This window comes from Cottoperca gobio, chromosome 22, assembly GCF_900634415.1.
Source record: "Cottoperca gobio chromosome 22, fCotGob3.1, whole genome shotgun sequence".
NCBI lineage: Eukaryota > Metazoa > Chordata > Actinopteri > Perciformes > Bovichtidae > Cottoperca > Cottoperca gobio.
Window position 1 is genome coordinate 1037501 of NC_041376.1, and position 21375 is coordinate 1058875.

At 45.2% G+C, this 21375-nt stretch overlaps 1 protein-coding gene across 1 annotated transcript in view; it reads left to right on the forward strand.

Moving 5' to 3' along the window:
• The window catches only part of atrn (attractin), a 95586-nt gene extending 75872 nt beyond the window's left edge, over positions 1-19714 (forward strand). The window contains exons 27-29 of the mRNA XM_029460738.1: positions 10135-10242; positions 19359-19473; positions 19633-19714. Coding sequence (XP_029316598.1) covers positions 10135-10242; positions 19359-19473; positions 19633-19637 — 228 coding nt within the window. The 3' untranslated portion in view covers positions 19638-19714. The remainder of the gene's footprint in view (positions 1-10134; positions 10243-19358; positions 19474-19632) is intronic.
• Positions 19715-21375: the final 1661 nt, after the last annotated feature.

A 21375-nucleotide genomic window follows, 5' to 3' on the forward strand; every position in this document is an offset into this window, starting at 1 on the left:
TAGCCTCATTTGCTGAGGACTGACGCTGCCTGGGGATATCCACTAATTTTTAATAATCAGTTTTTATCATCAGCCCAGACACTTCGTAGGACAGTGTATATAAAAAAAGCTCCAGAGCTTTAAAATCCCACAGACTTTTACACATTTACTGAAAAATCAGTTAAGTTTTCTGATGACATTGCTGAAGGGAGAATTATTTTTTTCAAGCAGAGAGGAACAGATACCGAAGGTGAGCTGCAGGAATTTACGGTTTAGTGGATTGTTCCAGTCTTTAAGAGCTTTGCACAGAGCCTGTCCATCACATCCCTCCGACTGGATCTTCCCCTTTAATCTCACTGGCTTGGTCGATAATATGGTTTAAGACATGTCTGTGTTTAATTGGTGACTGAATCTGCCTGCTCTGTAATTTAAAAGATGAAAATGCAGTCCAGGCTGCCTCTGGTGTTTGTGGTAAATTAAAGCTCTATTGGTACTAATCCAGTGCAGATTCCAGCTGCACTTGTTTCTTTGTTTGTTCATTTGGACTCCTCTTGTTCTGAGGAGTGAAAGCAGTACGGCACATAAGAGAAGAACGTTTTGAATCCACATTCTCTAAGATTTTTTGTTGTAGTAAAAAAAAAAAATGAAAGATGGGTCAAGTAAAATCTCTCGATAGCTACTTCTAGGTCATAAATTAATTAATGTTTTAGTAATTGTGCTATTCAAATGCAGAGGCTGGGCCAGTAATCCAAGAATATCCCTTTAGAGACGCAGCTTTTAACAACACTAATTGGCACGGTGAACTCTTCCTCAGAGGCAGTTAGTCTAAAGAGTTTCTGCAAATGTAGAAGAAGTAAAGTAAGGCTTAAGAAACCGTCCCGCTCATTTAACGTCCCTTGAAAGAACAGCATCAGCTTTGGAACTGAAATACACACGTTGAAAGTATTCTTAAACTCTTGAAAGAAATGTTGTAATGTTTGAAGATGGAGATGGATCAGTGTTACCATTGTGCACCCTTGAAAATGGATTCACCCATGCCCGCACTCAGTAAGAATAATTGTGCCCTTGAAGGCAGACTGTTGAGGTCGTGGTCATTGTTATGGCTCAGTGCTGCAGTGCACTGTACTGGGATTGTGCTTCGACAGTGTAACATTGCTTTAAGAACTTGGGACACTGCTCGCTGTTGGAGACATCCCACGTGATAAACTACTTTGTAACTGTCACTTGTGGGTTAAACATGTCCGCTGCGTTGCTCTGCAGTGTGAACATGATGCAGAAGTCGTCTTCCTTTCTCTGAAACACAAACACGTCAATTGAACTTTTTTCTTAGCGATGGACTGCGCAGCAGAAAGCCACGTGGCTCTCAGGGAGGATGTGGTGCCTGTGAGACATTAAGAAATATGCAGGTGATGAATGTACTTTTAATGTAGTAGCTTATTCTGCTGTAAGGCTTCTTTTGTCGTCTCACAGAGGAAATAATCAAAGACTTTCTACCTTCCTTTGTGGCATAAGAACCCCCAACTTTCTCGACCTCGGGTCACCGGCTCCTTCTTTACAATGAAGCTCGTTTGACTCCTTCCAGACGCTTGTGGTTTTTGTCTTGGCTGTCGGGATGTCCGGACATCTCCTCTCCCACCAATCCAGCTGTGGCTGCATCGGAGGAGATCTGAGAGGGAGAGCCTCACCTCATCTCACCCTCAGCAGAGGGCTATTAAGTGGGAGGAAACCAGTTCTCTCTCTCTCTCCTGCTCCTCGTCTTCCCCTCCCTGTTGGGAGTTGGAGATGGAACGGTGAAGGTGACCCAAGCCGGCACGCTGTCTGCCCGCCCCTCGTGCCACCTTCCCTCACAGTCCCCGTCCTGTGCTGTCGACTCGCACGCTGCTTGTCCAACAAGCCTTCAGCGGCTTCTTGGTTGAGAGACTCCCCACCATGTTCCCCCAGCAGCTCGCCGCCGCGTGGCCCGCTGTGGGTTGATGGTGTAAAAATGGGTCAAGCGTTAGAAATAAAACACGCTAATGTTGTCAATTGTCATTTAATACAATAACCGCTCCAGACATATTATGATCGCTGGAAAACTCGTAGTCCTTTATTACATGTTCACTCATTTAGAGAAAGATTTTATTAAATGCTCTATTTCATTTGCTCGTAGCTCTTAAACCTGTCCATAAAAAACAATAATGCAATTATTCTCTGTAGTTATTTGAAACAGTATGTAGCCTTTAAAATATGCTTTTAAAGCAAACCTAATGAAAGTCTGTGCTGCCGCATTTAGATGATTAAACTCTCCCATGAAACTCATGCAAATGAAGTTCCGACCTTATGAGTCTAAAGCAGCTTTTAAGTGATGCAACACAAAAACTTTGATTGAAATGATACGTTTTAAAGACTTCGGTCAATAAAATATTGTAATAGCAATTGATTTTTATTAGCGAGTCGTCGGATGGGGTTGCGCATGATAACTTTGCCTACGAGGAAGCTATTGACGTTGTCTTAATGACGCATTGTGATGCAAATGAACGAAGTCATGCTGGTATTAACTCAAAGAAATATGTGTCCTGTGTTCGGAGGCTGTAAGGCCGCAGTAGATTAACCAGAGCGATGCTTTAAGATTCTGCGAGCTGCTTTCTCCTCCTCCTGAGGTCAACATTCGCTGCACCACCACAAAGAACAAAAGGCTTACTTCTGAGGTGATCAATCCTGAAGTGAAAGGTAAGGAGTTAAGATGACGAGAGAGAGAGAGAGAGAGAGCAGCAGTGAAGGTCACTCTCACAGGAAGCTGAGAATCTCTGGGAAGGCGTGCACCGTCTGTAAAGAGAAGGCCTTGTTAATGCTATCCTCCGCATAGTCGAGCTAACAACAGTCTCCTCGGACCTGACAGGATGCGGATTCATCAAAATGTGATCCAAAAGAATGGGGAGCCTCTGCATCTCTGGCAGCCAGCTACCTCTGCAACAGTGTTAGAAGATGAGCCTCACACTCAGTCCCTGCCAACGCCACAGCAAATACTAGCTTTGGTTGCATAATAGAAGGGCGAACACAAACGTGTGCACAAGTGAAAGAATACTAATACGAGTGTGCAGCCTTCAGGTGCACAAGTCAATGAGTGTGTGTGTGTGTGGGTTGGTTGGATTGTATTCCAGCTGCTTCCCACATTTAGTTTCAGTGCAGAGTTTGTGTCACTGCACATTTAGTGTGTGAGAGATCTATCGGTGTGTGAACACATGGCTTTTTGTCTCTCAGAGTTCCCAAGATGCTCCTAAACCCTGCTAATCTTAATTCCACAGAGATGGTGCGTATAATTAGAGTTTGGATCAGCGCCAGTGTCTTATTGCTCATGATATACGTGTTGGCTTATGGTCCCAACCCGACCGCACTGTGGGTGACCCTCTCCACCCCCACCCATCCATCATGACTGCGGTACAGGGTTTATTGTAAACCCAGAACCTCTGTCAAACCTCGGCTCCTGTACTCTCTGATTCTGTTTCATCTCATCAGGCCGTCTTCACTTCTCTGCTTTTATCCATTTCTTCTTCCTGCAGCTGTCTTATCTCCTCCATCACTGTTCGCTCTTTGTTTTAACCTCCCATCCGACTCGGTTCACTTCTTCACTCTAAAGTCAACACACTCAAAAGATGAAATATTATATCTTAGCACAGTTCCTGTTTTCCTTTTATCCGTGTTATAAAAAGATGTGAGCACAGAGCACAGTCTGCTTAATAATAATTGTAGCATCTGTACTGAAGAACGAGCATCTTAAAAGGACACACACACACACACACACACTATGGCACTGTTTGGTGTTTTTGATGGCTGTGGCTGATGTTGAAATCATACAAGTTGAACGCTGGAGAAAGTATTAGATGGTAGCAAAGATCCTTGCTATCCATCATGATCGTCATCAGGAGGTTATGAAGTACAGCACGGTGGATAAGTTAGTCCTGGTTATATAAACGGCGTGGTGCGCTGCACTGATTTGGTTGTTTACATATTAGATGTGACCAACAGAGAGAACAGGACAAACTGTTTGTGAGAGGAACATCTGGAGAGGACATTTCTAAAGGTGTACTCGGAACCGTTTGCCAGAAGGCAAAGCTCTCGATCTACCGGTCGATCTTCGTTCCTACCCTCACCTGTGGTCATGAAGGCTGGGTCATGACCGAGACTCGGAGTAGAGCCGCTGCTCCTTTACGTTGAAAGGAGCCAGTTGAGGTGGTTCGTCTAGTAAGGAGCCACCTGGGCGCCTCCCCTAGGGAGGTGTTCCAGGCACGTCCAGCTGGGAGGAGACCCCGGGGAAGACCCAGGACTCGGTGGAGAGATTATATCTCCTCACTGGGAACGCCTCAAGATCCCCCAGTCGGAGCTGGAGGATGTGGCCCGGAGAAGGGAAGATTGGGGTTCACTACTGGAGCTGCTGCCCCCGCGACCCGATCCCGGATAAGCGGTAGACGATGGATGGATGGATGGACGGACGGACGGACGGATGGATACTCAGAATAAAGTTGCTGATAAATATATGTCTTGCCTGACATGTAAGTTTATGTCAAATCTCCTCATCATACCTCCCATTGTCACACAAACTCCCCCAGACGATAGAACACAGAGGAAGGACTCGCATGTTCATTTGATGATGCATTTGAAGAAGACGCTGCTCAGCCTGTTGAATGGTTAAACGCTCTTTCACTGAATCTGTCTGAGAGTTTCTATTGTTACGAACCACCTTCATCTCAGCCCAAGCTCTCTGACGTTTCTTTACTCTCCATCTCTTCTGCTTTCTGACGGCGTGTGGAGGAGATGGTGTAATCACTGAAGGTGCACAGTGTGTAGATGAGAGAGATTAACATGTTTAGACGAGGAGATGGACAGAACACGTTACGGCAGGGAGAGCAGGACGCCGGTGGGGAGTGATGGACGTAGAAGAGAGAGGAAGACAGACACAAAGATGTGGCGAGAGAGAGGGAGGGATCAAAGCACTCTCCCTTCTCAGTATTCACAGCATACGCCGCACCTCACCGCCGGAGAGATGGAAAGATGAAGCGAGAGAGAAGCAGCTAACGTCGCTTCACAGACGAAAATTTCCTCTCCCTCCCCCCCCCCCCCCCTCCATGACTCTCACTCCACAGTTTTCCTTCAGTGATGCTGAAGGATGATTGAGAGCTCTTCCATCGACAGCATTTTTTTTTTCAGACTCATCAATAAATAAATGGTTTGATGTAGTGCGTACTGCATGTGTCCATTCAAGTGTGCTGGTAACTGCAGTGTGTGTGTGTGTGTGTGTTTATCAGTGTGTGTGTGTGTGTGTGTGCGCCCAGCGATCCGGCACTCCATCCCTCTTCCCAGGGGCGAACTCTTTGAACGCCTTTGTCTTTCTTTCTGCTCCCGTTTTATTCTCTGCGCTGTGTTCGCCGTCACTCGTCCCTCTCCTCTTCATCCTGCCTTACTTCACTTTAGTCTCATGTCCCTTCTCTTCTGTTTCTCTCCTGCATCTTGCTTATTTCCCCCCCCTCTCTCCCTCCCTCCCCCTCTGTGTGCTCTGCCGACACACTCAATCTCTCTGGCACACGGCTGCTCACTTTGAGAATGCTCAAACACAATTCCCTCGGACACTTTCTGTGAGTGTGAAAGAGTCCAATGTTGTTGTCACTGTTGGTGAATCTATGGGTTACTCTTTAAAGCTGATACAATCAATATTTGTACATTTAGTTACAGTCTTAGAGCTCTTTGTTTAGTTGTATTTGGTCCGTTCTCTCCGCTCTCATCAGCAGCGTTGTCAGCTGCAGCAAGAAGCTGATACGCCACGATACACTTCCTGCTCAGCCCCTGAAGTCTCGTGTTTCCCTCTTGAGTCTTAAAGAAAAGCGACCATTTGACCTACATTCACAGCCTCTACATGGATGTGTAAATACGCCACTGTTGTGATGTGACAATGATGTTTACAGCTTATTCTGCTAATAATTCATGGATATTGATCTGTAACATGGTAAAAGCCAATCGCAGTCCAAGATGGCATCTTCAAAACGCTTATTTCTGTCCAACATCCAATAATATTCATAAATAATATACAGAGAAAAGTGAAAAATCATATAACACTCATTTTTAGTGCTAATGATCGTCATTGTTAATGTATTTATGTCTCTACGTATGTGCATTTACTTAAAATATGCTCTGTGTGTGTGTGAGAATTAATTTGCATTTGTGAAAATATCCACACGCATACATGACTGCTCATGTGCAGGTATCTTCAAACTACCTGCCTGTGTGTGTGTGTCATAATTAGGTTTATTTATGCACCGTTCGCGCTGCCACAGTCAGATATTTGCACACACACACACACACACACACACTAACTAACTACCCTGCAGAAAACTAAGAGCTAATTTAAGAAGTAGGCGACTTGCACTGTAACTCGTGGCTTCTGGTTATCTTTGGAGCGTGCAGTGTTTGCTCTACAACAGCTGCCTCCTCGCAGCACGGCAGAAGGAGATTTGTGCAAATTGTATCTTCTGTAGGACTCGATCCAAGACGGTTGTTGCTCAGACGTCTCACACATATTTAACTTTTATTTTTTATATATTTAACGTTTCTTTCAATCTGCAGCCCTCCTCTCTTACCTCCGCTTTGAAACCTTGGACCAACTGGGGGGGGGGGGGGCTTTAATGTAGATTGGAAGACTTAATTTAAATCAGTTATTTTAAAACTAATTCAGATTTGTGGTTCAATTTGATGCCACCAATTAATTATTTAGATTTTTTTCCAATCTTGGACCTATTTCTTCCGTCTTCGGCACAAACACATTTTAATCCCCAACCTGAGATGTAGCGACATGTTTCCTACGTGTTTGATTGTCTGACTGCTCGTGTTGGACTCCACTGTGCTGAGGTGGCCATGTTCCCAGAGCGCAGAAGGTGATGCTGAGGGTTCGATGATGGCGAACAGGAATGAGATCTCTGGATACAGGATCCACGCTGACGTCACATTACAGCCCTCCAAATGTATTATTGGGTTCAAACTCATTTCCAGTGGCAGCAGGTAGCTTTTATAAACGCTGGCGCCCGAGTGGGTCAGGGGCTGCTGAGCAAAACATTGGAGAAGCTGGCTCCACAATGACACCAGCTGCTCCACCTTAAAGGTCAGCCGTAACCCCCTTCACAGCAGCTTGTGACACTAGTCCAAAAACATTTACAACATGCTTTAATCCAATGAAACTCTACACAGAGGGGCCGTAAATGGTCTTAAAGACATTAAAATGTTGCGTTTTACCGATAAGAAGTGTAGTTTGATGTTTTCTTCTATTCTGAGATGTCATGCAATACATCCAAATGTCATGAAACCTGCACAACTCTGGTCAATTTGTTCAGACTGGACTGAGTCTATCAAGTTTGTTTACCGCAACATTCAGATGCTCCTCCATCTGCTTTTTATCCACTAAATCAATTGTGTTACTTTGTGCTGTTGAAGGAGCTCTGCCCGTGAACAGGGATGTGTCTGCATGCAGATCCACACTGTGATGCTGCTGCTCGGCTCAGCCTGTTGCAGTGGAAGTGGATCCTGCAGGAACGCAGAACTTCTTTCAGTGCATTATGACGCATTTAATTGTGGGGCAGCTGTATTGTTGTGTATGTTGCCTCTCAGATACTTCCCTCAGTGAGAAGTCTAATCCCGACGAATATTTGATGACATGGTAACGAGGCACCGCTCTGCCGTTCATTCATACTTCACGGTGTTATTGTTCTACTTGTACGTATCACACACTTGATACGTCTACTGTGTCCCGTCCACATTAAGTTATATTCTAATCATCGCTGTCTTTATGAAGCACTTCATGTTTTATTAACATTCTGTCACCGTCTTCCATCAGGTGACAGAATACTTTCAGAACTGCGTTGGTTCTCGCCAGCTGCTGTGTGATTAAATAGTGTGTGTGTGTGTGTTGCTGCTTATTTTAGGTCACCCAATTAAAGAGTGGAGTGTTAATCTTAGTAGTTTAGAGATGGCTTTGAGTGGCTGCAACTAAGAATGATTTACAGATTAATCTGCCGATGTGATTAATTGATTTATCCTTTGGTATATAAAATGTCAAGAATAATGATTGCCGTCCCAATTACTAGGAAAGGTCATGTCTGAAAACTGCTCAATTTCTCTTGCTAACAGTCAAAAAAACAGCTTTAATCTCTAATCACCAGATATTTGGTGTTTTCTGCTTGATGCGTGATTTATGACAGAATTTAACTTGAGATTTTGAAGGAAAAGATGTTTAACTGCTGATATGACGAAGATGTTCAACGTGCAGCCAGTTAGCTTAGCTTAGCATAGAGACTGGTAACAGCTGGAAACAACTAGCCTGGTTCAGTCAAAGAAAAAGAAACGTCTCCTGGTTAAACAAGATACGAGATATAACATGTCATATATTCCCACTGCACAAAAACCCCACTAACATCCGGCTTTTGTTTTTCGTGGGAACAATCAACATGCAGTGATGGAAACATGGCGGCCATCTTGAAACGTACAAAACACGAAATTAATCATTTCTCCTAAAAGCCTCCAGATTTCATTGACAAACTGTATTTTTCCTCGCTGATCGACAAAAACAAAATAAAACTCATCAAATGGTTTGTTCGTCTTCCACCAACACGAACACCAACTTTGGTTCGACAGTTTGAAAAAGACGTAAGTAGCAGAAACGGAAACATCGAGCTGCGGAGGAGAAACTAAAGCCTTCTGTCCACGAGGAGAGAAGTCCATCGCCTATTTTCTAGCGGGCTTTCCCGTCATTTAAAGAAACCTGCATTCACGCGCTAATTTGGGTGGAAAAGGTATTTGTGAGCTTTTTGTTTGTTATCTTTGGACAGCAGAGTGGCGTCCATCTCAGTTATGAGTCAGCATATTCCCTCAAATGTAAATTCTTTTAAAAGTAGTGACTCGGGGAAGGTTGAGCTTCTCCTCACGCAGCTGTGACATCGGAGAGGAGGGTCGGGGGAGATTTGGATACCAGCTCACACTCACAGACACGTACAGGAATTTAATGAGCTGGCTTTCTCCACAAAGACAATCCGAGACATTAAATGTAGACTTTTCTTCTCCTCCTCGTCAGACTTTACGGGGGAGAGAAAGAGACTTTGCCTCGAGGTGTGTTTGTAACACTTGGAAAGGATATGATTAAAAGGCTTTACATTCAGACAGGCGAACATGTTGATACAGTGACGCCTCATAGGGGATGAAAACGCTGATTAATTGCAAGGCGTTGAGGAGTCGCCCGTAAGCTTGGACCCTCACGTGAACACACATCAACAGTGTGTGTGTGTGTGTGTGTGCGTGTGCGTGCGCTTCCATGTGGAGTTGCAGCGCTGCCCTTTACTTGCCCCTTTTCTCTGCCAACAACTCAGTTTAATGAGACGAGGCCGATGGATCGTGTCAAGGTTTTCTTTATGTTTGTCTACATGTAAAAAGCTCCACACACACAAACTGCATCACACTACATCGTCGCTGTGACTTCTCTTATGAGCTGAAGCGACAAGACGTGTCTCAAACAAATGATCAATTAGTGCCAACATGTTTCTCTTACGATCGTGCAACGTGCAACACACAACCTGTGCTTTTAAACGGTTGCCGACAGGAAATACAGAAGTTAGCTGCAATTCCAAAAGTGAAACTGTTTATATTGCAATTCTTGCCTCGTTTAAGTTATTATATCATTATTTTTAATTAGCGCTGCAACTACTTTCATTTTTATGATCGATTAATCTGACGATTGTTTTCTATATTCATTTATTAGTCTTTAAAAATCCCAGTTTCCCAAAGTCCAAGGTGCTGAAAATGTTTTGTGTTGTCAGTTGTGATAAAAAAACAGAAATGAGGCTGAAAACAAACGACTTTAATGATTCATCGATTATCAAAACCGTTGGCGATTATTTGTTTCGCTTCATACATTAGTCATAATTAGTTATTAAGGAAGTCTTGTGTTGCCAGGTTCATCACAATCGTTAGTGATTTATAAAGCGTTAAAAGCCCCATTCTGGATCATTAGTCCCAATATTTATATTAACAATTAATCAAATGTGAACTTGTGCTTACAGCACAGAATATTTTACTGTGATGTTTGTACCTGAGTGTGTGTTTACCTGCCACTGACCGCCGCTCGCCTCTTCTTCTTCTGCCTAGCAACTGCTGAGGGAGATGCAACAGATGGCCAGCCGGCCCTTCGCCACCATCAACGTCGCCTTGGAGATGGACGAGGAGCCGCCTGACCTGATAGGAGGAAACGTCAAGGTGAGCGCAGCCTTTTTTTTAAATGTATTTCTTTGGAGCGATCACCACCAAACCCAAGAGATCTACCTTTTGTCTGCGCTGACAAACGAGGAAGCTCCATCCATCATCGCTGGCGTCGCTCATCCTCCCTCAAGTGGGAGCTCCGTCTTGTGCCTGTCGACCGCAGCTTGTGATTGCAGCCCGCCTAGGTGATGGATTATTCCCCACGCCATCTGCTTTACGTCATCTTTGAGTCCGAACTCTTAAAGGCGTTCGTTAGTTTTCACCAAGCGAAGGAGGCTATATGGAGCTCACTTAGGAGGAAGAGTTTGAAATGTAGTGCAGGTCTAGCACGCATAATGAGGGTCAGCGCGGCGTGCGTGAGCCGGCACTGCGTGAAGGCTGGATGATGATGATGATGAGGAAAGGTTACCTGCTGATGAGTACCACGCCACACTATGCCAGTTATAGCCAGTTATTGTGGGTAGGAGGTGAATTCTAATGAGAGTGAATTCAGTTAACCCCGAAGTTAAACACATGCAGGTGACAGTAAAGTATTGCACCGACTATACTTAGAGCTTTGTTCCAACATTGAGATATTCTTCATTTGCACTCTTATTTAACGCCCACTTGCAGGAAACTGTTGCCGGCATGTAAATGAAGGGACATTATTAAAGTCAGGATTCATCTTGGAGTCGAACACAGTCGGGTTTTGGTGCAGAGAAGCATCTGTGCTGTTGAAACACTGAGAGCAGTGCGGAGGTACGTCTTGTTGGAGCGACGCCACTCAAACAGGAGTGGAAGAAGTCTTAATTATGGATCTAAATATAGAACAAATCCTGATGCCGCTGTGACGACTGTTTGTGAAGATTTGAGTCGCGTGACTTCAAGGTCCAAGACCAGACACAGAGATGCACAGAGTTCTAGTTTGTGCATCTCTGTGGATGTGACGGTATTTCATCGTGTAGGCAGAGAGCGAAAAGCATCTTCAGATTTATACGGTGGAGTAAACAAGAAGCTCCTGCTGTCTCCTAACAATGGAGGTAATGCAGCCACAGTGAGAATAATGGAGATAAGAACAAGTCTTCTAATCCACACAGATAATCAGGATCAAAGCAGAGATTGAGCGTTTATTTATTAAGCATTAAAGAATTTGTCACAGTCGTTTTCCTTCTCAGGTAGAAAGCCTCTTCCACCGAAACTGTCCTCGACTCTTTACTTTTTAAAGTGGCGCCTCATCGTTTCACCACCGTGAGCATTACAAACTTCTCTCGCCTCTATCGCATCAGCGCGTGGTGGAAGAAACCCCCCCCGACAGGTAACAGGTTGGGTGTTTGTATGAGTTTGATTTGGACAAATAATCCCTTTAATCCGGTGCAACACTTGATCAAGTCCTCCGCCGACGCAGCTTCTGTAACACGTCGGACTCATCACAGTTGATGCAGCAGAACCAGAGACATCGTCTTTTGTTTTGTTCCACAGATTCCAAATCTCGCCGCCTACATTACCCACAATGCCATGCAAGTAGCTGCTAACGTAGCCTCGCTTCTCTCTAAAGCAGGGTGGGGAACCTTTTTCATGTCAAAGGCCATTTTTAATTAATTTTTTAGTGCCGTACTAGTTATTGAACTCATAACCTCTGCACATTTTTTTAAGACGCAGCCCGTTCATTTCACTTCTTTCATGCTGTGCAAAAAAGCAACTTTTGTATCCTGTATCTTCTGTTTTATCAACAATCCTTTATTAGTTGCCGCAAGCCCGTCCACACAAACTAGACACACTGGCCTTTAACTTCCACAGAGAAATAATCGTTCGTCCATTTCTCCTGGAAAGTGAAGACATTCTGCATCCAGCTTTCTCACCACTCGCCACGCTGCGTTCACTGAAGTCAACGACAGTCTCATTTAATATTGAAGTCTTTTGACATGACGTGACCACGTGATGACACGTTCTCGTGTTGTGTTCAGGGACCCTGACCTTGGCCAGGAAAAACAGTCCGTCGGACGTTTAAAATATTGCCGTCTAGTTTTTTTTGCTAGTGGATTTTTTTTTTCTCGTGCGTTTTACAAATTACCTCGAGGGCCGGATCAAATGGTCTCGCGGGCCGTATACGTCCCGGAGGCCGGAGGTTCCCCACCCCTGCTCTAACGCCACACCTCCAGTTTCACTTTCAACCTTCAGCCCCAGCTCACGCCGACTCAAGTGACATCACTCGAGGCTGTTTCCAAGACTTCAGGCCTCTGGAGCTGCAACTGCTTCACACATGTTATACGTGCGCCCTTCTCAGGACCTGTTAACACACGTTGATGTGTGAAACCTGGCGGAGTTCACAACATGACAAATTAATTTGCTGTCAGAATATGCCAATCTTCATCTTTGAATAGCGGCGAGCAGATATTCATATAGAGATCAAGCAGATTCAAACTTCAGTGCAGCAGATTAAAAGCAGACCTCCGGCCCGCTGAAGGAGGGTAGATTAGAATGTAAAGATCAGGCCGAGTGTGTTTGAGAAGACTTCATTACAGAGACGAGCTTGATGCACTGGCGCAGCTGAAGGAGGGTGCAGCAGATTGAAATGCAGAGGCACATTTAAAAGTAGAAAGAGTTCAGAGGTTTAGAAATTGCAGTGGAGTATTCAGCGGGCACGTAGCTGCAGGCAGGTATACCTGTGACTGTGCACTTTGTGATGAATGACCTCTGAATGCAGATGTAGTGCAGAATTATAGGGCTGTTTCAGGAGTGTGGCTCGGGGCCCCTCGGCTCTGACAGGGGCCATGCATCTCAAGGGGCACAAGGTTACTCTAAGCAGAGGCTGCAGGGCCCCTCGGGAAGATCAGCAGCTAATCAAATCTGTGCAACAGAAACTATCCCGCGTCCTCACTTTGTCCTCACTGCTCTCCTCCAGTTACTCCTTTCTTCTTCTGCTCTCTGCGTTAATGTTCTTTCTTCTTCTTCTTTATCCTTTTTACTTGTTTTTCTCTTTTCTTAGCTCCGCTTTGTTCTTTTTGTCCTCCTACGTTCTTCGCCATTTATCATATTTTCATCCTTTTGTCCTTTTTCTTCTTTTATTTTCTCTCCTCGTTTTTCACTTGAGGTTGTCTTCTGTTTAATATTTTGCTCCCTTTGTCTTTTAACTTGTCGTCCTTCTGTTTTCCCTTCTCTGCGTTTCATATTTCTTCAGCTCCGTTTCTTGTTTTCCCAGTCCTCTTTACTTTCTGCTCGTGTCATTTCTTTACTTTTACTTACTATTTCCATTCACTTTATGTATGTTTTGTCTTTTCTCAAATGTAATAATCATGTGTCCCTGTTTCCCCTCATCTCAGTTCATCCTCCTTCTCTTTTGTCTCTTTGTATCTCTCCTCCTCTCGTCTCCTGTCTGACGCCCTTCCTCTACTATAGTGTTCTCTAATGTCCCAGCCCTTCTCTGATCCTATCAGCCGTCTGGTCTTCTGTTGGTCTTATCTGCTGCTTGTGTGTACTTCTGCACGTTAGTGTGGGTGTCGGCGTGTGCACACCAGGTGCTGCTGTGTAAGAAAGGAAATATCCAACTTGCTGTGGAAATCAGTCGCCCTCCACCTCCTCCTCCGTCTGTGCTTTTACCTTTCTCTTCTCACACCTCTGCTCTTCTTTTCTTCCATTCCCGGCCTGCTCTCCCCCTCTCCATCAGGGCAGGAGCATCCCAGAAGCAGAGATCCAATTTAGATCTTCCTCCTCAGCTTTCTGTGCCTCCACCAGCGCCAACGGTGAGCGCACACTATCCTATCTCCTCCCGGCTCAGATTGAGCGACTCGGAACAGGTTCTCCCCCTTGTTTCCATGCTGTTTTATCAGGATGCTCCAGTAGTGTATTAAGACCCACGACGGGAGTGTACAGGGGGGCCGGGCTCCGCACGGTGAGCTGAAGATCATTAAAGTTGTTTATAGCCTCAGTGGGAAGTCCAAACTTGCTCCGCCGATGAGATATATTCACTCGGCTTCTGCCAAATGGAGCTTGCGGCCCCGGCATCACGGGCAGATGATTACCTTTCTGACGCCTTCTGCTCTGCTTTTATTTATAGATACCTTGGGACGAGGGGAAATCGGGACATTTGATGCAAAAAAAAAAAAAAAAAGGGAGCAGCGGAGAAACAGTTCTGGTTTATCTAACATGATTGTGTTGCTCCGTCATCTTCTCTCCAGCATCGCCCTCCACCTGTTGTACATTGTATTCAATTATAAGCAAATGGCTGATTCTCGTGTGATCATCTTACGATGGTCTTGGTACGGGCAGAAAGCTCCATTATGATCATTAAAGACCTGCGTTTCATAAATCCAGAATCTAACAGTGTAAGAGGAGCTGCAGCTAACGCCAGGCGACAAGAGAAGAGGCTCATCTTTAACATCTTATTTATATCCAGAAGTATCCTGTAATGTTATTTATAGCGTCTTTCATAAGAAGGAATATACAGGGTCTCCTGGTTACCTGGAGAGAAGAAAGTCCAGAACGCTTTCAGCTTTTACAACCAAACTCTGGACAGTTGTTGCCCCCTTGGTGCGGATCCTTTGGGTCTTTGCGAACACTGGACTGCACTCTGGTGCGGACCAAGCAGCCGCTCCCTGGTCCACATACAGGACGATACATCTGCACAAACACGTGTGTCAGCCTGAAGACTAAAGGTGTTTGGTTAACCCTTCTGTTCCACAAAGACCCGGCGGCCTCAGTTCTCCTTTAAAGATTGTTGACTTTAGTTTGTTGTTCTCGAGCTGCAGTCCATCCTCATCCATTTCCTGTTTCAGATTGAAAACCAAAATTGTAATTCCGTGAGATAAAGTTCACTCAAACTTCTTGTTTATCTTCATTTCTCCGCAGTGTTTAGTTTAAGTGCGTTGCAGTATGGCGTTATTATTACAGGCTGGCAAAACGTTTCCTTTGCAAACAGAAGCCAAGTGAATAAAAACTCATCAAAGTGGGCTCAGTGGAAGTTGGCTGTACCTGGTGAGTCACAGCAACGGGGGGTTTGACTTGCTCTCGTCGCTGGCGGGGGGAAAGTCGTCCCCAGCTGCTGCTAAAGTAGAGATGAATGCAGCGGATGAAAGCGGAGCAGCGTGCAGCCGCAGTGTATGCCCACATCAGCTGTGTGTGTCTGTGTGTCTGTGTGTGTGTGGGCTCAGCAGCTATCCTACGTGCTGGGCTAATTACTGAAGGTAATTTAACAAAACCTTTCGCCGTTCTGCCTGGCCAGACTAGATAACTCCAGCGTGGTGCTGGGGGGCGGCGGGGGAGGGCTTCAACCCTATTAAACAAAGGCATCTACAGGGGAATGTTATTAACACGCAGCCTCTGAAGAAGACCACAGGAGAAGACACTACCTTTGGGGAACATCAACAACAACCAAAAGGAGCGCACAAAGACTTTAAAAGGATGGGTAATTGAATTTTTCAAGGTGTTTTGCTCCCCCCCCCCCCTCTTTAATTTCCACTCTGGACAAAATAAAGGGTGTGTGTGTGTGTGTGTGTGTGTGTGTGTGGAGCGAGATAAATCGTGTTTTTGTTGTGGAAGCCCCTCGCTCGTCAGGTGGAGAGCGAGGCTGCACATTGGATACGATCGTCGCACGTATGAACTCTCAATGGAATCGATTACAAAGCGAGTTGAAATCAAAATGATCCGACTGTCGTTCCCTACATCCGTCTGACGGCAACTCTTTTCCAATTCCAAATGCATTTGAAGTGCGTATTAGCTGAGCGGTTTGAACACGAGATGCTACTGTTCCAAAAGGAGCTGGTGAACAACAGGAAGCTGCGGAGGAGGAGGAGGAGGAGATTGGACTTGGCAGACGCGTCTCACGACGGCCCTAAGCTGTGAAATTAAAAGCTGCCCGTCTTCTTCTTCTTCTTGTGTTGTTCACACACAGAGTACAGATGTGTTCAGGCCTCATTTCTCCAATTGTAAACACTCTGGATGAGAAATACACTCAGCCTGAGGCGAGAACAGACCTGTGGACTGGAGCAAACCGAGCCGAGTTGGATCGCTTCTGGCGAGGCCAAAAATAATTGTTTCATCTTTCCTTGTACCGAGAGATTGAGGAGCAAAATTACCCAAGTGTGATATTACTCCACCTAATGTTTTATTGGAATAGTTGTCACTATTTGTTATTCCCATTTATTAGCCATCCATGTAAGCTGCATTAATGACGAGTTTGGAAAGGGAAAGAAATGAGCCTCACGCCGAGCACTTGGTTATCTTTCCCGGCGATGGAGTCATCACTCGTTCATCACACAAAGCTGTAAGTGATATTAATGCTGTGTCGCCCTGAGGGACCATCTGAGCTTATACTGCAGTCAAATGGAAAACAAAAGTGCCGTTTGCTCTCTCAGTGTTTAATTAGAAGACTTTTATGTGGTTCGCTTTATTTGGTTCGTCACCAAATCAACAAGGACGCAAATAGGAATACACGATTATAAGTGTCCTGTAATAATCTCAAAGCTTTTCATTTAAATAAGTGTCACGTTAATGTCACGATGATTTGCAGCTCATTAGTGGAGATGGTTGCTCCTCGTCCCTCCTGTGGTCCGTCTAGTGTATATATATAGTTAAATGGAATACATGTCGATGTTTACATGATGCATGTAGTTCCTCCAGAAGACGAGGAAGCTGAATATGAAATGACTTTAATGCAAGATCTTCTGTTTTCCCTCGTCGTCCTTTGGGACACACTAACGTTGGCCTCTTTAAATAAACTTGAGTTGACGAGAGAAAGAAAGAGAGACGGTGAAGGAGGATGTAAAACAAAGCAGTGACCCTTTTCTGTGTGTGTTTACAATAATCACGCTCATTCCTCAAAGTCAAAGCGCCGTATTAATGATTTATTGTCAGAATTACAGCGAGTCAGAGTTGAGAAGCTGTACATAACTCTGCTCTGCAAACATGTGTCTGAGTGTTAGTCCTTTCCTTTGTGTTGATGCTGCTGCTGGTGTGACTGCAGTGTTTCCAGCGAGCCCATTTGTCTGCATCTGAACTTTTCCCCCTGTCAGTTCTGGGGGGGGGGGGGGTGTAACACTGCATGCGTGTGAGTGCAGGATCAACGCAGCTGAAAATTGCTGCAAGCGCAGAGGCATGCACGCAAAACAAACACAACCTCCTAATAACCTTCCCTGTGCACAGATACATCAACAGTGGAAGTTCTCAGCTGCATAGAAAATATACAAACATGCATAAGACATGAAATATGTCCTTTTACCGGCTTTAGTTTCTTTTACATTGATTGTAAACATACATTTACAAACATTTGTTTAATTAAAGATGGTGTCTTGCCCCCTGCAAGTCTACAAGTCCAATCATCTCTAATAAATCAATAAAATGAATAAATAAAGCAGACTTCCTCACATGCTGTAAGTGAAGCTTTATGTCTGGTATTCATGCTGCAGGCACTTTGCAGAGGAGTTTTGTCTTCCAAGGTTTCGGTTTTTTTTTTAAGTTTGTTTTGCATCTTTTCACCTTGTTTTCCTGTTTCATGCGAGAACAAAAGCAGGCGGCAAACCTCCGATGCTGAGAAACCAACGCAGAAGCTGCAAAAACCTTCATCGAATGGCCACTGGGGGCTGAGCGACAATGTCCACTGAGTCGACTGAATTTATACATAATGTCCATTTATTTTACAGTCTATCATAAAACACACTTTAAAGACTGATCCAACATCAGAACAAGTTCTGCGAAAGCTTTAAAAAGGCTCGTTCACCGAAGACAAATTGATGTCCTTGAAGACAAACGTTCAGAGGTTTCTTTGCTGTATACTTGCTTGACTTTATATATTCTATTATTTATACTCAGATCGATAATAGTTACATATTTCTTCTTCTTTGTAGCTTCACGCTACAGTCGTATCTTGTAAGAAGCATAACTCCCAGCTCAACATCTCCATAAGACAGGAAGTGTTATAGAACTGTTCAGATGTCCGACCCTGTGAGATGCAGTCGTGGCTTTTTACAGAGACCTGATTTTAGGGGCTTATTCATACATGAGGCTGACATTACCAGCACATTTACTGAGTGAAGAGCATGTCTGAAGGCTTTATTATCCGCTAGCACACAGACAGTGCAAATAGCAGAGGATGAAATGCCCTTCTCTGTCGGATCGTCCATGAGCACAGCTCAGATACACACATGCTGTAAACAGGCAGACACACATCTGCAGGCGCATACACAAACACAGAATCCCCCTCTGCTACAACATCAGCTGCACAGACACACACACACACACATGCAAGCACACGCAAAGAGGCATCCAGGTCTTTGTGCCACTTCCCCAGCTACCTGTGTGTCAGCCTGTGTATCCTGCTGCTGTGAAAGGTAAGCCTCAGAGAGATGGAGCAGAGAATAATTGTGTAAAATGGGTCAGAGCCTGAATATCATTACTGTGTGTGTGTGTGTGTGTGTGTGTGTGTGTGTGTGTGTGTGTGTGTGTGTGTGTGTGTGTGTATAAACACTCTCCTGCAGCATTGCCACTTGGGGCGTTAAGCTCAACTCTCCAGAGTATAAAGACTGCCGTGGGAAGGGATTGAACTTGTGTGTGTGTGTGTGTGTGTGTGTGTGTCCGAAAACCAAACCATAGTCCAGTTTCCTGCCTGGCTCAGAATTGGAAAGGCAGAGTGAGATGGATGTTGATATCTGTATGCTGTTACTGTAGCAGCATTGGTGATATCCATATCATCCATCGAGGGAAAGAATGAATATTGTAGAAGGCGAGCGGCAGCAGAGCCGTCCGGTGTTTACAGGCGGGGAACTCATCCCCACATATGGACGAGCTGCTGATAAACAAGAGATATTGGTATTAGAGCGCCGGGTGTGTCGGGCAGCACCGCCGACACTAAGCTGCGCTCCCAGGGCAGCCACTTGATATCCAGCCGCGGCCCACGCTGCACGCAGGCGCCACTGTCATGAATTTCTACACAGTGGGGGGTTTCGGAGGGGAGAATCCAATTTGTGCTTGCTGATCAGTCTTTATATCTCAAGTTGTGTTTTGTGGTTGCTGTGCATGTTGCCGACACAAACAGGAACAGGAAGAGCAAAGCCTTTGTTATCCACGTCTTTGAAAATGCTGCGTGTTCACCAGGACTTTGGAGGCTTGTGATGTGTAATCTTTTCTTCTGTTTCTTTCCGCAGTCCGTCCCAAAGCCCATCGCCCTCGAGCCTTGCTTTGGCAACAAAGCCGCCGTGCTCTCCATCTTTGTGCGGTTACCCAGGGGCACCGGCGGCATCCCTCCTCCAGGACAGTCTGGTAAGACTTGTTTTCTTTCCTCTCGTCATCCATCTTTGTTTGACTGCTGTTGTTCCTTCCTCATTCTTATGAAGCACTTTTAAATGCTTTCACTTCCTTTTCTTTTATTGAGCTTTATTTCTTCCATATTATTCATTCGGGATTTTACTCCACGTCCAGGGTGAGGTGATAAAACTGGAAACACTGACACGAGAGCTTGTTGAGAAGTTCTCGCTGAAACAAGCTCTTCTTCCTCCCGAACAACAAAACGATGTGTTGCAGAACTTAGTGACGGATTGATCTGTCTGACAAACGTCTATAAATAAAGATCAAAGTGACATGCTGGTTGGCTGTAAGTGACACCTCTTTGCCAGGAAACGTCATCTCTGAGCTGCAGTCCATCAATCAAATCACTGCTTTATGCCTGAAAGACCGTCTGATGACAGAAACCTAAGTAAATATCAACACCTGTGTCGTGTCGTCGCATGTTGAGGCATGAACAACGAGGGATGTCAGAGAGTGAAGATGACAGGACGCTCGTCTGTAGGGGCGTCATTGTTCCAGAGCTTCATGAGGGAGCTGCATCGTGAGAGTCATCAGATGTGGAGAGATGTTCAGCAAGGAAATGTCCAAGACGGTAACAAGAACAAGCCAACTTAGTGAAAGCTGGTCGGCTATAAACCAGGCAAACTTCTGCAGGAGAACTCTCTGACAAATGAATTAATTGAATGACTTATTTCCAAGAAACGTATGAGCACATATCTGATAACACGAGATTTAAAGTGGTGCTTTTATGATTGTGCAGAAACTCAAAGACAGCCCTCGTGTTGCAGAGGGTCCTCTTGTCTTAAGACATTTATTATAAGGACTATATTGTTCTTACTCCTACAGAAATAACATTTAGCTTACTGACACACAGAGGGCCCGGACCCTGGGAGTACAGGAGCACTGCTGCTCTGTACCTAATGAGAACCTGAAGGCTGCTGGTCCATACACCCGGGAGCTGTTGAGGTCAGAGGGGACCCCATCGCCTGTTCTTGCCCAAAGGCCAAATGATTAATTCAGCCATGCATATAGTCGGGACATGGTCCTACATATGATGTCTACCAATAAGCATCAGCTTTTTCTGTCAGCCTCTACACAGTACATTACGTTTCCTCTCACAGAAATGCTGTTAGACGCACACATTCTTCCTCAAACCAAAAACAATTAGTTTTTTTAAAGTGCAAACGGAACAAAAATGTATTTTCGTTTTCCGACACTGTTAAGAGACACTGAAAGAATCCTAAAACAGAAGCTACCGATCATGTAGAGTCGACCGTGGCCTCGTGTGTTTGAAGTAATTATTTCATGGTCGCACCATCACATGGATGTACGGACTCTTAAAGATGCTGCAGCGATCTCCCTGCTTCCTGCATTTCCCTCGTCCTTCCTTCCTGTCCTTCCTGTCCGTCTGTCCTTCCTGTCCGTCCTGTCCTTCCTGTCCTTCCTTCCTGTCCTTCCTGTCCTTCCTGTCCGTCCTTCCTTCCTTCCTGTCCTTCCTTCCTGTCCTTTCTGTCCTTCCTGGCCTTTCTTCCTTTCCTTCCTGTCCTTTCTGTCCTTCCTGGCCTTCCTTCCTTCCTGTCCTTCCTTCCCGTCCTTCCTGGCCTTCCTTCCTGTCCGTCCTGTCCTTCCTGTCCTTCCTGGCCTTCCTTCCTGTCCGTCCTGTCCTTCCTTCCTGTCCGTCCTGTCCTTCCTTCCTGTCCGTCCTTCCTTCCTGTCCTTCCTGTCCTTCCTGTCCTTCCTGTCCTTCCTGTCCGTCCTGTCCGTCCTGTCCTTCCTTCCTGTCCGTCCTTCCTTCCTGTCCGTCCTGTCCTTCCTTCCTTCCTGTCCTTCCTTCCTGTCCTTCCTTCCTGTCCGTCCTTCCTTCTTTCCTGTCCTTCC